The 19,182-nt window shown below is 37.0% G+C and overlaps 1 protein-coding gene across 6 annotated transcripts; it reads right to left on the reverse strand.

The window, feature by feature from the left end:
- Nucleotides 1-1,088: 1,088 nt before the first annotated feature.
- Nucleotides 1,089-15,529, reverse strand: RBM45 (RNA binding motif protein 45). Of its 6 annotated transcripts, none has more exons than XM_057746449.1 (10): nucleotides 15,097-15,529; nucleotides 13,940-14,050; nucleotides 11,172-11,294; nucleotides 8,876-9,002; nucleotides 6,610-6,732; nucleotides 5,652-5,831; nucleotides 3,430-3,559; nucleotides 3,171-3,255; nucleotides 2,798-2,961; nucleotides 1,089-1,289 (listed from the first exon to the last, which is right to left on the reverse strand). In XM_057746449.1, the coding sequence occupies exons 1-10, from the start codon at nucleotides 15,394-15,396 to the stop codon at nucleotides 1,097-1,099; spliced, it is 1,536 nt and encodes a 511-aa protein (XP_057602432.1). In that variant the 5' UTR covers nucleotides 15,397-15,529; the 3' UTR covers nucleotides 1,089-1,096. The 6 variants fall into 6 exon arrangements, with proteins under 6 accessions (XP_057602432.1, XP_057602431.1, XP_057602434.1 ...); XM_057746448.1 differs by having other exon boundaries at nucleotides 5,652-5,837; XM_057746451.1 differs by lacking the exon at nucleotides 13,940-14,050.
- Between the last annotated feature and the right edge of the window lie 3,653 nt (nucleotides 15,530-19,182).

A 19,182-nucleotide genomic window follows, 5' to 3' on the forward strand; every position in this document is an offset into this window, starting at 1 on the left:
GACCAGCAGTGGACCTGGGAAGCTGGTGTGTGGGGGGGAATAGGGAAGCTCTCAGTGTCCCCTGAAACTCAGAATTCATTTCCAGAATAAAAGTGAAAGAGTTGAACACTTCTAACTTTCAATAATGTTTCCCCAAACGGTGGAGATGTGAACAGACTGTCTTAGAAAAAGACATTTAGGTTTGATTTCTTAAAACTAAAAGAAAAAGGAATTCATAAGGTTGTATGTAGCATTATTTATAACTGACAAGAGTTTCTGGTAAATTGTCAAGGTTATTTTTGAGAATACATATATGCACATGAGAGTATTTTCTGAAAGTGTAGTTTTAACGTATAAACTCACAAATATAAGTCCAGAAAAAACACCAACATTTAGGTTCAAAGGTCCAAAAAGATGTATTATAATTGTCCCTTGAACAACATGGCAGTTAGGTGTGGTGATGCTCCACACAGTTGAAAAATTTGTCTATCTCTTACTGTGGGCCCTCCACATGTGAGGGTCCTCCTTAGCCACGGTTCTGCATCCACAGATTCAACCAACCTCAGATCACGCAGTGCTATAGTGTTTACTAGTGAAAACCATCCATATGTCCACAGTGAACCCACACAGTTCAAACCTGCATTGTTCAAGGGTCAACTGTGCTTTTTAGGCCTTTCACTAGTGAATGTCAAGACATTACAAAGACTGTCATAAATTACCTCAATTCATAATTCAAGGCATAAACTCTTCAAGTTAAAAATCTTTAGAAGTATTCCAATTTTAAAGTTTAAGTAACCATATAGTAAAGTCCAATTCTTAATATTTAAGACATTCACACACACATACAAATACTATTTAATTTTATAAATTGAAATCTGATTTCATTTTATAGAAGGACAAAGACATTCTCCCAGTAAACATCAAAAACATTTTTTTAAGTTTAAAAAGCTCAAGTTTAAAAAATATATTGTAAAAATTATCAGCAAACTTTTAAGCCACAATGCTTTTAACAAACAACTTTCAAATCCATACAAAGAAACCCTATACATATTCCTTTCGTTATGCTATTTAGCCAAAGTGTTTTAGAACTTAGATTAAAAAGAGCTTACCTAAAGAATCAGTAAGTTCTTTGTCGTTTGTTAGATTCTTCTCTTGGGGAGTCTGCCAGCATAACTTTAAGTCTGACTCCATTCAGGATCTTTCCATGTAAAGTGGTAATGGCATCATTAGCACTTATTCTATCTGCATACTTGGCATACCCCACATTTTTTCCTGACACAAGGTAAACTTCGATCAGGTTACCAAAACGACTGAAACAAAGTAAAAAAAGTGATAAATACAGTTGCTCAGGTCTAAAAGTTGGGGTCTATTCTGGACTCCTTTTTCACTCCTTTCGCCACATCCACTCTCTAACATGTGTCAATCTTCCTTCTTAGACATTTCCTCTATCAGTCAGTTTCTCTTCATTCTCACTCAGGTCTCTTTCCTCATTTTTAACCATCATTATATTATCTTCTTCACTAGTTTCCCTGCCCCCTGGGCTTATTCCTCTCCAATCCATTTTCTATCCTGTCTTCTGAATGACCTTTCTAAAACACAAATATGATCATTTCCTCCCTAAAAGTCCCTTCAGCAGCTCTTCATGCCTCCAGGGTAAGGACAGAACTCCCTAAAGTAGCTTGTGGGCTTTTCTTAACTTGGGTCCTTATCCTCTTCAGCTTCATCTTCCCTCGGTCTCTCAAATCCTATATTCTAGGGACCTCCTTTCACGTTCTCTCTGGAAGGAATAAACACCTACACAGCCAGCTTTCTTCCCTGGCTAAATTATTTTTATCCTCCAGGTCTCCACTATACCTTGCTTATTTCAAGAAGTCTTCTCTAAGGCGGGCACTCCTCCTATCTATTTCATAGCCTGAACACTCCTTTTCATAACACCGACCTCTCTAGGTTATAATTTCCTATTCACTTACCTGCCTCCTACATGTGATTAGTTCTAAGAGCCCAAGAACTATTATGTTTTGTTTCATAATATAATGTTTGTCTACACAATGTCTCTGGCACTTAGCACACTGACTGCCTGGTACAGAGCAGAGGTTCAAGAAGTTAAGTTAAATAAAAATAAAAATATTGCTACTTGAACCACATCGCTGATATTTTGTGACGCTCTTTAACAACCTTTCTAGCCATCTTTTACATTCACTAACATTGTTGCAAGGCAAACAGGAAAAAGACCAAAAAGAAAAAATTAAGGTTAAAGAAGTTATATTAAAAACAAATAACAGTCTTCCCCATTTTTACACTTTACACACACACACACACACACACACACACTCTTCCCTAACCAAGTAATTGTTTACTCAATGTAATTATATAATCCTTAAGGACCCAACAGAGTGCTGACAAAATAAAGATGCTTAATAAACATTTTTCAGTTGAATTATAACTACAAAGGAAGATATGTGAAAAGAATTCTAGAGGACGGGTCTGTACAGGTGTATCTTCTATCAAGAAACATATGATTTGTTCATTCTGTGCATGCAACTTTTCAAAACAATACTACATGTTTTATGTCTTCAAAACAAAATAAAAGGAAATTCTGTGTGGAGATTTAGGACATGTAAATAATAAAGAAGAGAAGGGAATAATTATATATTTTAAAAGGTGATATAAATAAGGACCTTTTAAAGCCATAAAACAAATCATCTCTACCTGAGAGGTACTGGACATAGGAAGTTTCAAGATTGCAAGAGTGCTTAAATGACTGGTTTAAATAAATTATATTACTTTAAAATGTAATTCTGTGCAATTGAAATCTTACCAGAATATATCCTCTAGTACATCTAAAGGTAAAGGATGTGGATTAAACACGATAAAAAGTCTTTCTTTCACAGGAGTTTCAGGAGGGACTTTTTTTTTGCATGATGGAAGTACAACATCTGTCTGGATTTGAGACAGCTGTGATCCAGAACTTCCTCCAAATTGCTGTTGAAGAATCAGGTTCAAAACAAGAAAAAGAAAAACTGCACTTTAGGGATTTTAAGTCAAGAGCAAAAGAGATGTGTATCATGGCACCTATGTGGTCTTTTATTTACTACAGCTTCGAAAATTTTCTTACACAGATAAGAAACAAATGCCACATTTATTGTATATCTTAATGATGTACTGTGAAGGTCAAATTCTGACCTACTTACCAGAAATTGCTGCTGACTTGGGTTATTCCATACCATTGATGCAAGCTGTGCAGCTACCATCTGCGTTGCCATTTTTCTAAGGAGACTGGAGATAAGAACTGGTAATTTACAGAAAACTAGAAATATTCAGTCTTCTAACAGTAACTTGTTTTGTGTGACTTCCTCACATGAGAGGTCAATTCTTTCCTATTTTTACTCTCCAAGTCATATCACATATCCCAAAGCTTGGCTTTAGACCAGCTCCTGGAATGGTACTTACTCTGTTGCGTTACTCCCATCATCAATGAAGGAAACACCTATCCGATTCCCAGGAGGATACTGAAATCCATGTAACTTGTATTTTGCATAAATAGCTGATGCTACATTAAAATACTGAACCACTCCATGACCTAAAACAAAGTGGAGAATATACAGGAATTAAAAAGAAAGCAGATTGAGTACTGAAAACCTGTGTTGCCACAAAAATGAAACAATATAGAAAAACGCTAATATCACACAACTAGTAAATATATAATCAAATGTGTTAGAAACAAAGTCACCTTATACATGTGTTCAACAGTTGTGTTCCTATAAAGCAAAGTGTAAACCAAATTTTGGTAAAAACATGAATATGATACTTTTTTTAAAAATGGTTATCATTAGTTTTTCTGTCCAATAAATTTAAAGATATTGGCTTTTCTTATATGACAGAGATGCAGTTTTTCTTAAAATTTTCATTCTTTGAAGAATACTTGTAAATTCTAAAATTTTCCCCATCGTACTGAGTAGGAAATGAAATGAGACGTGACATATGAAAAGAATATATAGTCATCTTGGCTAGCTGAAGTGGTAGCGAGAAAAAGTGATATATGTATGAAAACCAAAAAGTAGAGAACAGAGGGTTTCAGATAAGCAGTCACATATTTCACATTCCTTTGAAGAGCTTTCAGCTAGAGGGATAGATTTCAATTCAGGATGGTGATACTAAAGCAGGGGATAATTTTATACTGGAGCCCTTTACATGGCGAGCCCAGGAGCTTGTAACACAGCCAAAAGGTTTTCACAATATATTTACATCATAATTCACTTTGGGAAAAAACGATGTTTTAATTTAACGTTCCTCTTTAAATCCAAGCATCTCAACATTTTAATGAAATTAAAATAAAACTCAGAAGCAAATGAACACATAAAACTAATTCAAATAGGATTCTAACTACATGATACCTCTATTAATAAAAAGGTGTTCCAATGATACACATATATTTATCAGACACATTCAACGAGAGAAACAATAAAGAAGGTAAAGGAATGAATACATTTCAAAGTAAGAGATAAAAAGGAAAGAAAATACAAAACAAATAGAATCCCATATGAATATAACAAATATGCCAAAAAACACAAAATGTGTGCCTTAGAGTCAGAACAAAGAAGGACAGCCTAAGACTGGGTTGAAGTTGGAGATGGTATAAAGAAGTTCAAACGGGCAGTCCTGCTAAAAGACCAGTGCTGGGTAGAGTCATATTGAGTATGTGGGGGTGTCTGTACGAAGGGTAGGGACACTCTAGGCCAGTCAGTGCATATAATCTGACTCACTTATCTATTTCCCCTCAACATCCATAAAAAGACACCCTAAAAAGACTAAAACAAGTATAGCTATAGTACTGGAAGAGATGCCAAGTATGATTTCTCTATACCACCCCTTACCTCCAATTCTTAAACCAAACCAACAAACTGAGTGCCTATTATGTGCCAGGACTTGCAGTAGATATTTTATATATATTATTTCTAGTTCTTATCTAACCCTGGCATAGCAGGTACTAATACTCCCATTTTACAGATGAGTAAAGAGAGGCTAGACAGAATAAACAATTTGCCAAGAGCTATGTGTCATTGTTGGGATTTGCACCTGAGTTGGCTGCAAAATGGAATGCCAACCTTTTCCCATTATGCCATAAGGACTTCATTTTTAAAAAGCCTTAAAAAAATCAAAAGGCTTACAAGAATACAAAGATGGATTACACTAACACTAGATAAGAGGTTTAATCAATGAATCAGTTAAGAAGTTCAAATGACTGACATCAGAGACTTGCTTCTATTGAGTGGGGAGAAGCAGAGAGAGAAGTAGGGCAATTAAAACGCTTGAAATGAAGGGAAGCAGTTTCATTTTGAGGCATAAAGTTTAAGAAAAAGAGACTTAGGGAGGAGGAGAAAACTTTATCAAGAATACACAGAGACCCTATCTTGAGGTATTTTTGCTGTACACCTGGAAACAGAGAATGCTCTATTTTGTGGGAGTTAAAAATAGTTTTAAAAAATAAATGACTCTATAAAGGAGATATATTGCCAGGGATTTATTTATTGAGGTATCAATATATTTGAAAGTTTAGAGAAAATGGAAACATAACTGTGACACAAACAGTATCTGACAGGAAAAGTGCCATTGGAGAAAAGCCATTTTAACAAAACATGGTATGTTTAAAAATAATATGGACATTATTTTACCATAATTAGAATAAGGATCTCGTTGAATTTCACAGTATTCCAATCCAGGTACTATGTCAAAAATGCTGAAAAGCTGCTCTTCGGTGAAAGGAACTCTTGATACCACGGACAGGCGTTTGGAGATGGCTTCCTGGCCTCTGTTGTCGTTCTTGTCAAAGCTTGAAAATTCAGATTGTTGTTCTCCAACAATACACAAAAAAGCAAAGCTTTAAATTTCTATACATTCAAAGATTCATTTAACATTCTAGGTGCTAGAAAATAAAGCGAACGGCCATCAAGCTCCCTGCACTGAACAGAGGCGTGGTCCTTTGTGAGTTCTTGGTTGTCAGCACTACCAGGAGAGACAAGGGTGAGAAACTCTCCCTATTCCCCTGCCTCGATACAGAAATACAAGCAGAAACGTGTAGTCTAATTCCACAGGAATACGTATACGATGCAAAACATGGCAAATGTCTCACCTAAAAGAAAGTTTATGCCAAATAACATTTATAGGTCTTACTTTCACCACGCATTTTCCCTTTTTTCTAACTTCTACTTTTGTCATTCCTCTTCTTTCTCTAGCCCTCATTTTAAAGCAGCAGTAATTTAAGGATAAAATTTTAGGATTCATACGGAGGGGATATCTGTATATTTCTTTCATACTTCTTGGTCAGCTGCATATAAGCAGCAGCTCACCCTCCCCTCCCCGCTCCGCCGCCCCAACATGGCAGTGACATGGCGTTACACTTAGATAATGCATAACTAACCATAAAAAACTATAATTGGAAACAAGTTAAACACAATGAGTGTTAAATAATAAGGACATCAGGTGTCATGACCAGCTTCTTAAAAAAAAAAAACCTATGAATTCTTTTATTCACTATGTGAGATTTACACTGCTGATAAAAGAGTATTAAAAAAACTCCAAATCAGACTGCATATACCATTTATACCATTAAAGTAAAGACAGCCCACTTACCAAATGGAAACATATTTACTCTAGGTTCGTGTCCCAAAGTCTCCTGCCTCATATTACTATAATAATCTTGTTCTGAGGATTCAGATGCTTTATTTTTAGGTTCAGCCAAGATTGCCCTAAAACCTGAAAAGGAGAATCCATACATTTCCAACTTTATAGCAAATTTAACACACCTACAGATATATTTCATTGCTGGTGACTGACTTAGTTTTATAATTGTATACAACAAAATCTACACAAACAGCCATTTCCATCAGATATACCTACTTCTTTGCTTTTTGGAAGACGCCAAACAGTAAATGAGAAACAGCAAGAATCCCAAATTACAGGTCAACATACACATGAAAGACCAGCAATTCTATGCCATCCTTTCCAATCTCCCCTCCTACAGATGACATCATCCATTAGGCTTCTCAGCATCAAAATCCAATAGTGCTTCTTCACACCCAACCTGTCATCAAGATTTTGCCTTTGAAATATACTTGGACGATGTTATCTTTCACTCTAATTTCCCTGCCTCTGTTTTAAAATTAGATTTTCTTCAATTAATTACAACCCTTTGACTGATCTCTTTGTCTCTGGATCAAGTTTTAATTAGGGGTCCAAGGATAAGCTTCAAAAGGTGGGAAGGTCTCATGCACCCTCCGAAACTTTAAACACAATGCTTGTGCATATGTGCGCATGGGCATATTTCAAGGGAAAAGGTTCAAAGCTTTCATCATGTTATTCAGCGGCTCCAAAATGGATAAAATGAGCCTCTCTGAATTCTCTCTCTGGAAATCCACCCTTGATACTGTGGTTAGATCAACTGTCCTAAGACAGTTTTTGTTATTTTTCTCTTTTTAAAACAATCTACAAGGGAAATGCTAATGTAGACTAAGCTTGAACTCTTCATAACCTCCCATGTACAGTTCGAATGTACCTAGTTTACTTTGTCGCCTAATTTCTCAAGAGGAATATCAAGCCTTGCTCAGACTGCTGCTTCCTCAGTATTAAGCAAAGATATTTATTCCTAGCTCTGTGTCTTTACTAACACTCTCATCTTCTGTCATGCCGACTCTACACCAGATGTAAATCCTACCCCCAGATGTGTTCCCATGCTCATCTGGTGCGCTTATTTTTCACTACTGGTAAGCTATATCACACACTTTTGAACATTTTCTCATTCGACAAATTTCTACTGGGTCTACTACAAATGGTAGTATCCTTCCTAGAGCTCTCAGTAAATCTTAATGGAGGGCCCACTGCTATACTGAGTACTACTAACAGTAGTACTAGGTACTTGGGGTGACAGAAACAGATAAGACATACACCTTGATTTCAAAGAGCTTAAAAAAAAACTTTCTATATTATTCCTTAACCATTTTTTGCCTATTATATTTTGGCTACCCAATATAGTCTTAAATTCCTTAGATGCCAGGGTTACTATATATTTCATTTGTATCCCTCCATTTACATTGATGAGTATACCATAGGTACTCAATTAATGCTGGCTGACTGAGAAATTTAGAAGGATCTGAGAGAAAATTTTGGTGTGTACCTTAAGGTTATCTAAGAGTTCTACTGGTTAACAATAATTATTTCCAGTGTGTATATATTTTTATAATATACTGAAACCCACTAATTGAATTATTCTTCATTTTATTTCTAAAGATCAACATAACGAGAAGTATGAGAGCAAAGAATATTGTCCTTGGCCTCTTTAAAATTCAGAATGTATACCAGCAACAGCAGAAGATTTGATTAATGTCACTAGCTTGAAATTAGCCCAAAGTATATTTACTTATCTATGTTAGCAAACCTTAAAAACCCTACCCTTGTTTATTTATATGTTTATTAGTATACTAACACTTAGGGTTTAGGTCAATTGCGAACATATATTAGAGAATACTTGAATTTCTTTAAAATATAAAGAATAAATATTAAAAAAAACCACCCAACCTTAAAGAGTTGGTCAATTTTTAAAATACTTAAAATTCTATAATAATTTAATAAACCCCCAAAATCAAATAATAACCAAAGTAGGACAACAGCATTTTCACCTCCTGACAATGCAGCTGCTCATATTTTTTAAGATAGTGCCTCAACAAAAGCCTAATCACAGTCCCAAAATAATTTTCATCCGAGGACTATATATATATAAACACCTATTGTTCAAATTAAATTAGCAGGTATGGCTATTAGCAGAAAGCAGTATTAGATTATAATTAGAATAATTAGAATTTTTTCAAATGTCTATAACAATGATAAATGAACACATCCTTACTTCGATCACAGTTTTCTATTGCTTGGGCAGCTTGTGATGGTTTTAAGTATCGAACATAGCCCAAGCCTTTACTTTCTCCAGTTACTTTATTCTTAATAATGCTGCAATACTCGATATCTCCATACACCTATGAGAGTTAAAAGAAATGATCTTAGAGGAGTCAAAATTAATAATCAAACAGATTTCAGAACTAACTTAAAATTTGTTTACTTGTTCTTCTTGCTTGCAAAAAAAGAAATTAGAATTCGTAGCTACTTTTAATAATGGGACAAAAATGTCACAAACTAACTAAAGAGGCACTAGAAAAATAACCATAATAATGATAAAATCAAATAATAACATAACCAAAATAATACTTTTTATTTACTGAGCATCTGCTTTACATATATCACCTTATTGCTACAACAGTCCTTCAAGGACATTTATATTATACTGCTTATTTCACAGACAAGGAAGCAAGGTCTTAGAGAAATGAAATAATTTGTCAAAGTCATGGAAGGAGAGTAAGAATTTGTACTGATACATAGTCTGGCAAGCTCCAAAGTCTTGCTCAGTGGTGGTTAAGAATAGAGGCTCTGGAAAAGAATCTTCTTTATGCAAATCTTGGCTCAGCCACTTATTAATTGGGCACTAACTCCTTATCTGTTAAATGTGGCTAAGAGCTGTACCAACCTCACAGGGCTGTTTTAAGGGTTAAAAGAACAAATACACCTAAAGTGCACATATAGGGTCTGAGACACTATAATTATTTGTCTGCCTTCTAACAGGAACATAAATGATTGTGTATTCTTTTGAAGGAGTGCCTCTCAAAGTACATCTTTAAAACACATTGGTTCACTCAGAAAGTTAATACTCTGTGAGAAATATGTGGTAAATGTTTACTTTTAATGTTGGAAAAAATATGGGATAAAAATTCTTAGTGTTTTTTTATTTTATAAAAATTTCATGTAACCAATTTAGTAAGTTAACTACATTTGATAAAAACACCCCATTTGTTCACTCAGAAAAAGATAAAAGTTTATAAATACATATAAAAACTTTTTTCTTACTATTGAAGGAAGTACGGAATACATATATTTGGTATTTGTTATTTTTGAAGTATTTTATTCAATTCTCAATTGGGGTAGGACAGAGGAAGTTTGAAAATTACTTTTTGCTACTTGTTTCTTTTCTTGTTTGCTTATTGCCCACATGATTCATAGTACTGGGAAAATTAGTTGAAAAAGAATAAAAAATTACAACTCAGAAAATGGTACCGATGAACCCAGTGACAAGGCAAGAATAAAGATGCAGATGTAGAGAACGGACTTGAGGACGGGGGGTGGGGGGAGGTGGGGGGGTGGGAACAGGTGGTGAAGGGGAAGCTGGGATGAAGTGAGAGAGTAGCATTGACATATATACACTACCAAATGTAAAACAGGTAGCTCATGGAAACCTGCTGCATAAAACAGGGAGATCAACTTGATGATGGGTGATGACTTAGAGGGCTGGGATAGGAAGGGTGGGAGATAGTCGCGGGAGGGAGGGGATATGGGGACCTATGTATGAACACAGCTGATTCGCTTTGTTGTACAGCAAAAAACTGGCACAACAGCGTAAAGCAATTATATTCCAATAAAGAGCTTAAAAAATTGCTCTTTAATAATTTTTGGAAAGTGTATCACTGCATATGAAAGTCAATGGCTAAAAAGAGATTTTAAATTGTCTTCAAATTTCATTTACTACAATTTAGCTATAGTTCAGAGCTGTAGGCCATTTTTTTTTTTTTTTTTTTGGTCTTTAAATATAACTCCTTCAGAGGCCTAATTTTAGGACAAAAGCTATAAAGGATAACACTTTCTGTGAACAAATACATCAACAGGCCATAGGCTTGTAATAAATGTGAGATAATACAGTTTATAGACTTAGACTTGCCTGACCCACCTCTACATGAGAGGCAATACATAGGCATGTTAAGAGAGTGCTTTGAAATTTTCAAGACAGAACAGGCTCTGGATTCAGATGGCCTGAGTTTAAAGCTTGGCTCCACCATCTACTAGTTACGTGATCTTACTTAAAACTCTGAGCTTTTTTACTTCATTTTCCTGAATCTGTATTTTCATTAAATGGGGGGGTACAACACACAACACCATCATTAGTATTTTCCAGGTTTTATAGATTCCTAAACACTTTGTTTTAATATTTAAAAACTAGATTGAAATAAATGACTTAAACATAACACAAGATTTAGTAACTGTACAACCAATTTAAGATTGTAAATTATCATGGATGCTAGCTGATTAGAAAACACAAGTACCTTAAATTTTTCTCGTAGATCTTCTTCTGTGTAGGACTTTGGTATCATAACAAAAATTCTTGTAAGTTCTTCATCTTCAACATCTCGGTGACTTCCAGATGATCTGGATTGAGCAATGAAAACCTAAAAAACAAACAAAACCCAAAGAATGATGAGGTAGTATCAGTCAACTGTTTTCAATTCCTTAAGTACACTTACTTAATCATGAGTATGGAATTCATGTTAGGTTAAATACAACGTTAATAGGATCTTATCAAAAAACTTTTCTTTAAAGCAATCTTTACTGTAATGACTTTTTATGAGATAATACTAATCTCTGCATTGTTTTTTCCAAATATTTTTTCCCTTTGCACTTTATCAAGAGTGATGGTCAGTGCACTGAAAGAGAATGTGTACTCTGTGATTGTTGGGTAGTGTTCAATAAATGTCAATTATATAGTTGATTAACACTGTTATTAAAATGTCACATATCCTTACTGATTTTGTCTACCTGTTCTATCAGAGACTGAGAGGAGTATAAAAATCTGATTATGAATTTATCTTTCTCCTTTTAGTTCTACCAATAATGCTTCATGTATTTTGAAGCTCTATTATTGGCTGCATAGACTTTTAGAATTGTTATGTGCTTTTGGACTGATTTTTAGGAAATTATCTTTTCTGTTAATACTCCCCCTGTTGAAGACCATTTTGTCTGGTATCACACCAGCTTTTTCAATCCTTTTACTTTCAACCACTTTGTATCTTTAAAGTGTCTCTCGTAAATAGCATTTAGTTTGGTCTTGCAAAAATATCCTGACAATCCCTGCCTTTTAATAGGAATGTTAGCCAATTTATGTTTACTTTAATATTGATACAGTTGCGTTTAAATCTAGATGATCAACACTTTTGTTTGCTTTCTAATATTAGTCCTTAAAAAAAAGTAACACAACCATATTCTGGATCATCTTAGTGACCATCTGAATGACATGTGAGCAAGAAAATGCACAGAATGAACTAAGGTTCTATTTTTCTATTAGCAATTTAATTGAAGTATCATCTGTGACACTAGATTATTAGTTGGAATTTAATTTGGTTTTTGGTATTACTTTTGTTTGTAAAATTGTTTAGGGTTAATATTATTCCAGAGGAACGTTAAAATCTTTAACTATGATTGTGGACTTGTTTATAGAGCTATAAGCATAAGGATTTCATTGGCTAGTCTTATTTTTTATAACTTGAAGAAATGTAATAAAATTAATGTACGTCACCACACAGGGCCCTTGAGGTTTTCTTTCTTCTTCTTTGTCTTTAAAGGGGGGCTGTATAACACTCAGTATGAGAAAAACTGAACCTATGGAATTCCAGAGTAGGAGGCAGCAACTAAAAGGACAAAGAATTTATAAAGCCATGGGATTTTAGAAATATTGAAAAAGAGGAGTTAGGTTTTTTCAGAAAATAGCTGTCACAGACGTGTAGGACCTTGCTTACAAGATACAGCTGGAGACATATCCCTAGGTAGCATCTACTACCAGTTATTCCCTCAATAAACATACCATATACCAAGCATTGCATAAGGTGTTAATAATAGAATATTGAGTAACACAGAAATGGCCCACTAGAAGGTCCGGTGGATGTATTGGTAACGGATGGTCAGTAGGGAAATACAAACAGGGAACCTTTAAGTATATGGTAAGACACTAGGAGAAAACACGTCTCAAGTGAGATTTGTGATTGGAGGTGCCATCAGCTCATAAATTTCTAAATTTTAGAAGACTGGAGCATTTCAAATTTCTGATAAAGAACACAGTGTCTGAGTAGAACACATGTATAATAATTAACCACCTACTGGATGAGTTCTCCTGAGATTTTATGGTCACAGGCTATGGGCTCTAAATAAAAGGCATTCTCGCAAAGCTAAAAACTAAGATTCTTCTCTTCTATTTTCTAGGTTTCTCCCTTTCTGCAAGATAATGTAGTTGGTCACTCGCAGAATGATTCTCATTTGGACAATCTTTTCTGGCTGTAGGCCTGTGTATTAAAATTTTCTTATTTGTCTTGGAGGGCCTTTGGAATTTTGCAAAAGCAAAGTACATAAGAAAAATTGAAGCTGAATTAATTTAACTATAAACACTGAAAAACAAACAAACAAACAGACACACAACATTCCAGTGGAAGACAGTCCAAGCTGAAGCTGCTGAAGAATGAACTTAGATTGTCTAGCTAGGCACTGTAGTGCATCAACTCTCTGAAACTGAGTGGACAAAAATGTGGAAAACAAAACTTAAACTTTAATTATCTTTGAGAATAATTTCTCTGTGGCTAAAAAGGGGGGATACATTTTAGTGTTGGCACTTTTACTTCTCTTGCAGGAATTTAATTAAGGAAAGAGGGTCTACAGGTTTCAAATCTGGACATTTTGGGGTTTCCCAGAGCTCTGTGGTTATTATACTCAAAGTATAAAAATCTTGCCTGTTAAGATCATAACTGGGAGGAGATGAAAATTATCAATCTAGTGCAGGAGTCAGCAAACTATAGCTTCCTGTTTTTCTACAGCCCATGATCTAAGAACTGCTTTTACATTTTTAAACGTTGTTAAAAAAACAAAAAGAATGTGATAGAGACTGTATGTGGCTCACAAAGCCTAAAATAGTTCCTGACCCTTTATAGAAAGTTTTCCATCCCCTGATCTAGTATACACTGTGGCCTTATGCTTAATTTCACTGATGATCTGTTCTGACTCATTTCAGAGGGTTTGGGAAGTGGGAGGAGAGGGAATGTCTATTGCCTACTGTGTTATTGGTATATTCCCAGGCTCCTCTCTTCTTTTTTGTAGATGGAGGTATAGGGAAGGCCTCCAGAGACTGAAGTATCTCTGAGCCTTTCATATTCTTCTCAGTTTTCTGTACTAAATGGGACAAAAATGAAAAGAAGTTGAGGGAAAAGAGAATTCTGTGGAAAGCTCCAACAAAATTACATATACAGCAAGTATTTCTACAGGACTGTTGAAGGTTACAATTTAAGTAACTGCCAGATTCTCAAGATTGGGTCCTGACTTGAGTTCACAGAAAGTTAGGAATGCCATCTTGGCTACTACTGACAAACAAAAAAGATGCACCGAGGGCTTACCTTATGCCACAGGCACTGTGCTAAAAGGACAGATTAAGTCAAATAACCCTCCAACTCACCCTTCCTGCCATGTGTCAGTATATTAATTTTACAGACAAGTGTGGAAACTTAATATAAATACCACCAGAGTGAATTAAGAGTATTCAAAGAAGCATTTAATAAAAATACAAATACACTACCATCACAATGACTTGGCTTTTTTAAAAGGCAGTTTACTTTGGTCTGCTTTCAAAGAAAAGTGACAGTAACAAAACCTATGATATCAATACCTTCACAAAGAGGGTTTATTTAAAATAATTGTTAAAAATTACAGAGGTGTGATGAATATGCAATAGTTGCAGTCTTAATCACCTGCCCTTAAATATTATACACATGTATACTTTTGTCTGGTACTGGGAAAATGCCTAACACCAGAGGGCCACAGTTAAATGTCTGTTTTTATACACGGTAAACCGGGAAGTGTGAGAGAGGAGGGTCAAAGAAGTCCTCAAAGCAGGTCAGGGTCGGAGCTGGGCGGCGGATTAGTTACGGTGGGAGAGGGGGGAGGCCCAGCCACCGCAGCTCTGCAGCCCGAGTAGCCGCAGATGCCTGGTCCCACCCGGCGGCGGACGTTCTCTCTGCGTCCCCCATCCCCCGCACCCCAGTGCAGTCCTGCCAGGCACGGCGTCCTAAGAACCCCTCTCGGCCACGCTGTGTCCCCCTCACCCCGCCCCGGAATGCCAGGTGCTGCCCGGTCCGCTCCCGCGAACGAATGTACCCCCCCCGCCCCCACCGCAGCCTAACACGCCCGCCGGGGGCACCCTGACCCGGGCACCCGCACCTTGATGGGCTTGGTGTCGTTGGGGCTGAGGCACTGGCCGTGCATCTCCTCCATGGCCCTGCAGGCCTGCGAGCTGCGGGCAAACTTGACGAAGGCGATGCCCTTGGACTCCTTGGTGTGCTTGTCCCGCACCACCCAGATGTCCTGGATCTCCCCGAAGGGCGAGAAGCGCTCCCTCAGCACCGACTCGGGCGTGTACTTGCTGATCACTAGGAAGATGCGGCTGTTGGGTGGCTCGTCCAGGCTGTCCACGCCCGGACGGAAGCCTCCGCCGCTCGCACAGCTGCCCGCTTCGTCCATGGTGCTCCACCCCGGCGCGGGAGCCAGGCCCACACCGCTTCACTCCTCGCTCCAGCCGTGCCCGCCACCGCCGCTACCACACATCCAGCTGTTGCCGGTCCGGCGACCGCTTCCGGAAGACGAACAGTCGGGCGCCCGGCTCAGGCCGGCAGCGTAGGTGCCGGCTTCCGGAGGCGGCTGCAGCGCCCCCTAGCGGCCCGGAGGAGCCTGTCGCAGTCCAGGCCTCCAATCCCGCGGAGCCAAGCCCCGCAAGCCGGTGTGCGATCCTAGTTCCCTGCTGCTAGAAGTGCCCAGGGCGCGGGCTTTATGGTCACTGGCTCTACTCATCCCCAGAGCCCATGGACTCTTCCCTCAAACTTGCCACTTTGGTCGTAAGCTTACTAGAACAGCTCTACAGGACTGAGTTAAAACTGTTCAGTCTTACAGCTGATCATCGAACTCCAGCCTCACTGTTGAGAAAATTGAGATGAGGAATTGGGGCCCATGGAGTATCAAAAGGTAATGAAAATACAGACAACAGAGCCCAAACCAGAAACAACTCCATCTGCTGATCTACTCACCTCCCACAGGCAACCGTGAATGGTTAGAGGGCAGAAAGAATGCAGAACGCAGCTGTGGAACTAGGAGAAATCCTAAGGTGCAAGCAAAGTGGGAAATCTGTAGACTTCTAAGGCTTGTTGTTAATGGAGAGGTCAGCAGAAAACTAGCAGAAATCCAGAAACAAGGCAGTGGGTCTGGAATGAAGTGAAATGAATAAGCCAGAAATTGGTTCAGGAGCAGAACTTCTTAAATGTTCAAGTCCAGGCTGCTAAGACCTGGGTTGCTATGAATGAAAAGAGATAAATACTGTTCATTGGGTGCCAACCGTAATCCAGGCTCTGTGCAAGGAGCTAGACATACACTGGAGAAAAGGAAGGACATAATGGCTTCCCTCAGAGAGCTTTTTTTTCTATTGTGGAAGTCTTACATGAAAATATATATTGCAAAGTAATATCAGATTGTGTTAAATGGTTTTGCCACTGAATTGTGTGAACTTGGACCAATTACCTCATGTTTCCAACTTCAGTTTCCTCAACTGTAAAGTAGGAATGATATTACCTACTAAATAGCATAGTTGTCAGGTTTAATTAATTCATCCATTCTATTAAGCCAAAAATTTTTTTTTACTGTCTACTATGTATTGGGCACTGTGCTATACCCAAGTGATATGTGTTAAACAAAATGATCACTCTCCTTGCTGAATTAAGTTAATAGATTGAGCTTGTCTAGTTAAGGTTATCTGAGATAATATATAGAGAGCTAATAGCTTAGTGATCAAATGAGATAATATGTGTACAATGCATGATAGAGATTAATTTGTTTATTCCATTTGACTATGATGTCCACTTCCCCACTCTTGATATTGTATAGTTGTATGATGGTAAATGAGAGTTAGGGATTCTGGGTTCTCACTTAGGCTTTAGCACAAAATTGTGACAATATCTCTTTGCATTACGTTACACATCTGTAAAAGGAGGGCTCTGTTTACCCAGGAGCTTAGCAACTTAAGGAAGTGTCTTAACTTTTCACTTCTCTTTATATTACCCAGACCATTCAAAGTGAATGAAAACAATGTGGTAATGTAATAATTCTATTATTTATTATTTATTTATTTATTGATATGAGGAAAGTGCAGATTTTAGCAGTACTAGTTGCACACCAGTGCCACCTAGTGGAAAATCTATAATTTTCTTTTACTGCACTTAACTAGGAAATTTCTATTCTTTGTAAAACAAGATTACTGATTGGTATCCTGAAAATTTTAGAGCAGTTAATTTTATTTTAGAAGGGATAACAGATTGGATAAAAAAAAAAACCAGAATCAGGAATACTGGGTAATGCTGAGAAAGCAAAATTTCTTTACCATTTAATCATGTGAATTACCACATATTGAAGGAAAATAAGAAATTTACTTACAAGTTGCTAAATTATAGTAAATATATCTTTCTTTGACTTCTCTATTTATAATTTTAAACAGATTCATTGAGATATAATTCAAATATCATGGGGCTTCCCTGGTGACGCAGTGGTTAAAAACCCGCCTGCCAATGCAGGGGACATGGGTTGGATCCCTGGTCCGGGGAGATCCCACATGCCATGGAGCAACTAAGCCCATGGGCCACAACTACTGAGCCTGCGCTCTAGAGCTCCCGAGCTGCAACTAATGATGAGCCCACGCTCCGCAACTACTAAAGCCAGCACGCCTAGAGCCTGTGCTCCACAACAAAAGAAGCCACCGCAATGAGAAGCCTGTGCACCCTGATGAAGAGTAGCCCCTGCTCTCTGCAACTACAGAAAGCCCGTGTGCAGCAAAGACGACCCAACACAGCCAATAAATATAAATAAATTAATTAATTAAAAAAGCACAAATATCATACAATTCACCCATTTAAAGTATTCAATTAAATGGTTTTTAGTATTCACAGAGCTGTGCAACCATCACAATTGTAGAACATTTTCATCACTCAATAATGACAGAGTCATCATGTTTCAAATCATATAAAATCACATGTAACTATAACATCTGAAAATTCTGAGATTTGAAAGAATGATTATTAATTTGTCTTATATTAGAGAAAAGATTTGTTGGGCCTTTGAAGATTAAATTAAATAAAACATGAAGCCTGTAATGCAGTTGTTAGAACGACAGACACATTAGAATGATAGACACTGAATTTCAAATGAAATTCATTTCCCTTGAAATTTTTTTCTTCTGAAGTTCTTAATTTTTTTTTAAAAAACAAGAGATGATATTGTAACTTATTTTTCAAATGCAAGGATAAAATAGTAAGTTCTTGTCATTGCTTTCCAAAATTTCTCCAGACGATGATGCAATTACAGTGAGGCATATTGGTTATTGGTATGTCTTCATACATTATATTTAATTAAGTAAAAATGTTTGCCTTATTTGCAAGTTTTTACTAGATTTTACCACTGATATTTAGTGGTGATCAGTTCGTAACTTTCAGGTTGTTCTGTATGAATACGGTCCAGAGTCTCCATTTTTTTCCCATCTGTAAGGCTATTGGCTACTGACAATGTATGCAAGCGCCTAGTCTGCCATGTGGTAGGCATTCAAGAAATGGTAGTCTCCTTTTATTTCTTGAGTTTGCATGTCTTTGTTGGAGTTTGAGAATAATACATAACACCAATTTTTTTCCCTTTTGATTCAATTTGATGACATGTATCTTTTAAAAATGTAGCTCATAGGACAGAACACATAGATACCACTTAGAGTGCTTTCACTCAACCATCTGGTAATTGTGGCTATTTAAATTAAAATAAAATTAATTAAAATAATAAATTCAGTTAGTCACATTAGCCACACCTCAAGTGCTCAAAGTTACTTGCAGCTAGTAGACAGTGTCCACGCTGAATATTTCCATCATGGCAGAACGTTGTATTGGACAGCACTCCAGAAAACAAGAATATGGGTAAATCTCGCACTTACCTAATACACAAAATTTAACACATTAACTTATTTCAATATTCCTATTTCTCTGTTGCAGCCTTACCACTCACATCTCACTTAATTATGTAACCACAGGTAAACTACTTCCCTTCTCACGTTTTCCTAAACACAACTTTGACTTTCTCACCTGTCTGCCTTCAATACCCTCCTTTTCCTATAGCTTTCTCAGTTCTCTCCTTCATATTTCCCTCTCTTGCTTCTTCAGGACTCATTCTCTCTCTGTTTCTATTCATACTCTATTCTGCTCTTTTGGCGATTAACAGCAGCTTGCAACT

This window comes from Hippopotamus amphibius, chromosome 8 (assembly GCF_030028045.1).
Source record: "Hippopotamus amphibius kiboko isolate mHipAmp2 chromosome 8, mHipAmp2.hap2, whole genome shotgun sequence".
NCBI classification, from domain to species: domain Eukaryota; kingdom Metazoa; phylum Chordata; class Mammalia; order Artiodactyla; family Hippopotamidae; genus Hippopotamus; species Hippopotamus amphibius.

What these genes read in the sequence shown, in the direction of transcription:
- RBM45 (XM_057746448.1), bottom strand. Translation starts at nt 15,396, where the DNA reads ATGGACGAAGCGGGCAGCTGTGCGAGCGGCGGAGGCTTCCGTCCGGGC. An exon ending in GGGAATATACCAATAACACA is followed by an intron (nt 11,295 to 13,939) that starts GTAGGCAATAGA and finishes TTTGTTTTTTAG; the next exon opens with GTTTTCATTGCTCAATCCAG. An exon ending in AATAGAAAACTGTGATCGAA is followed by an intron (nt 6,733 to 8,875) that starts GTAAGGATGTGT and finishes TCTCCTTTTCAG; the next exon opens with GTTTTAGGGCAATCTTGGCT.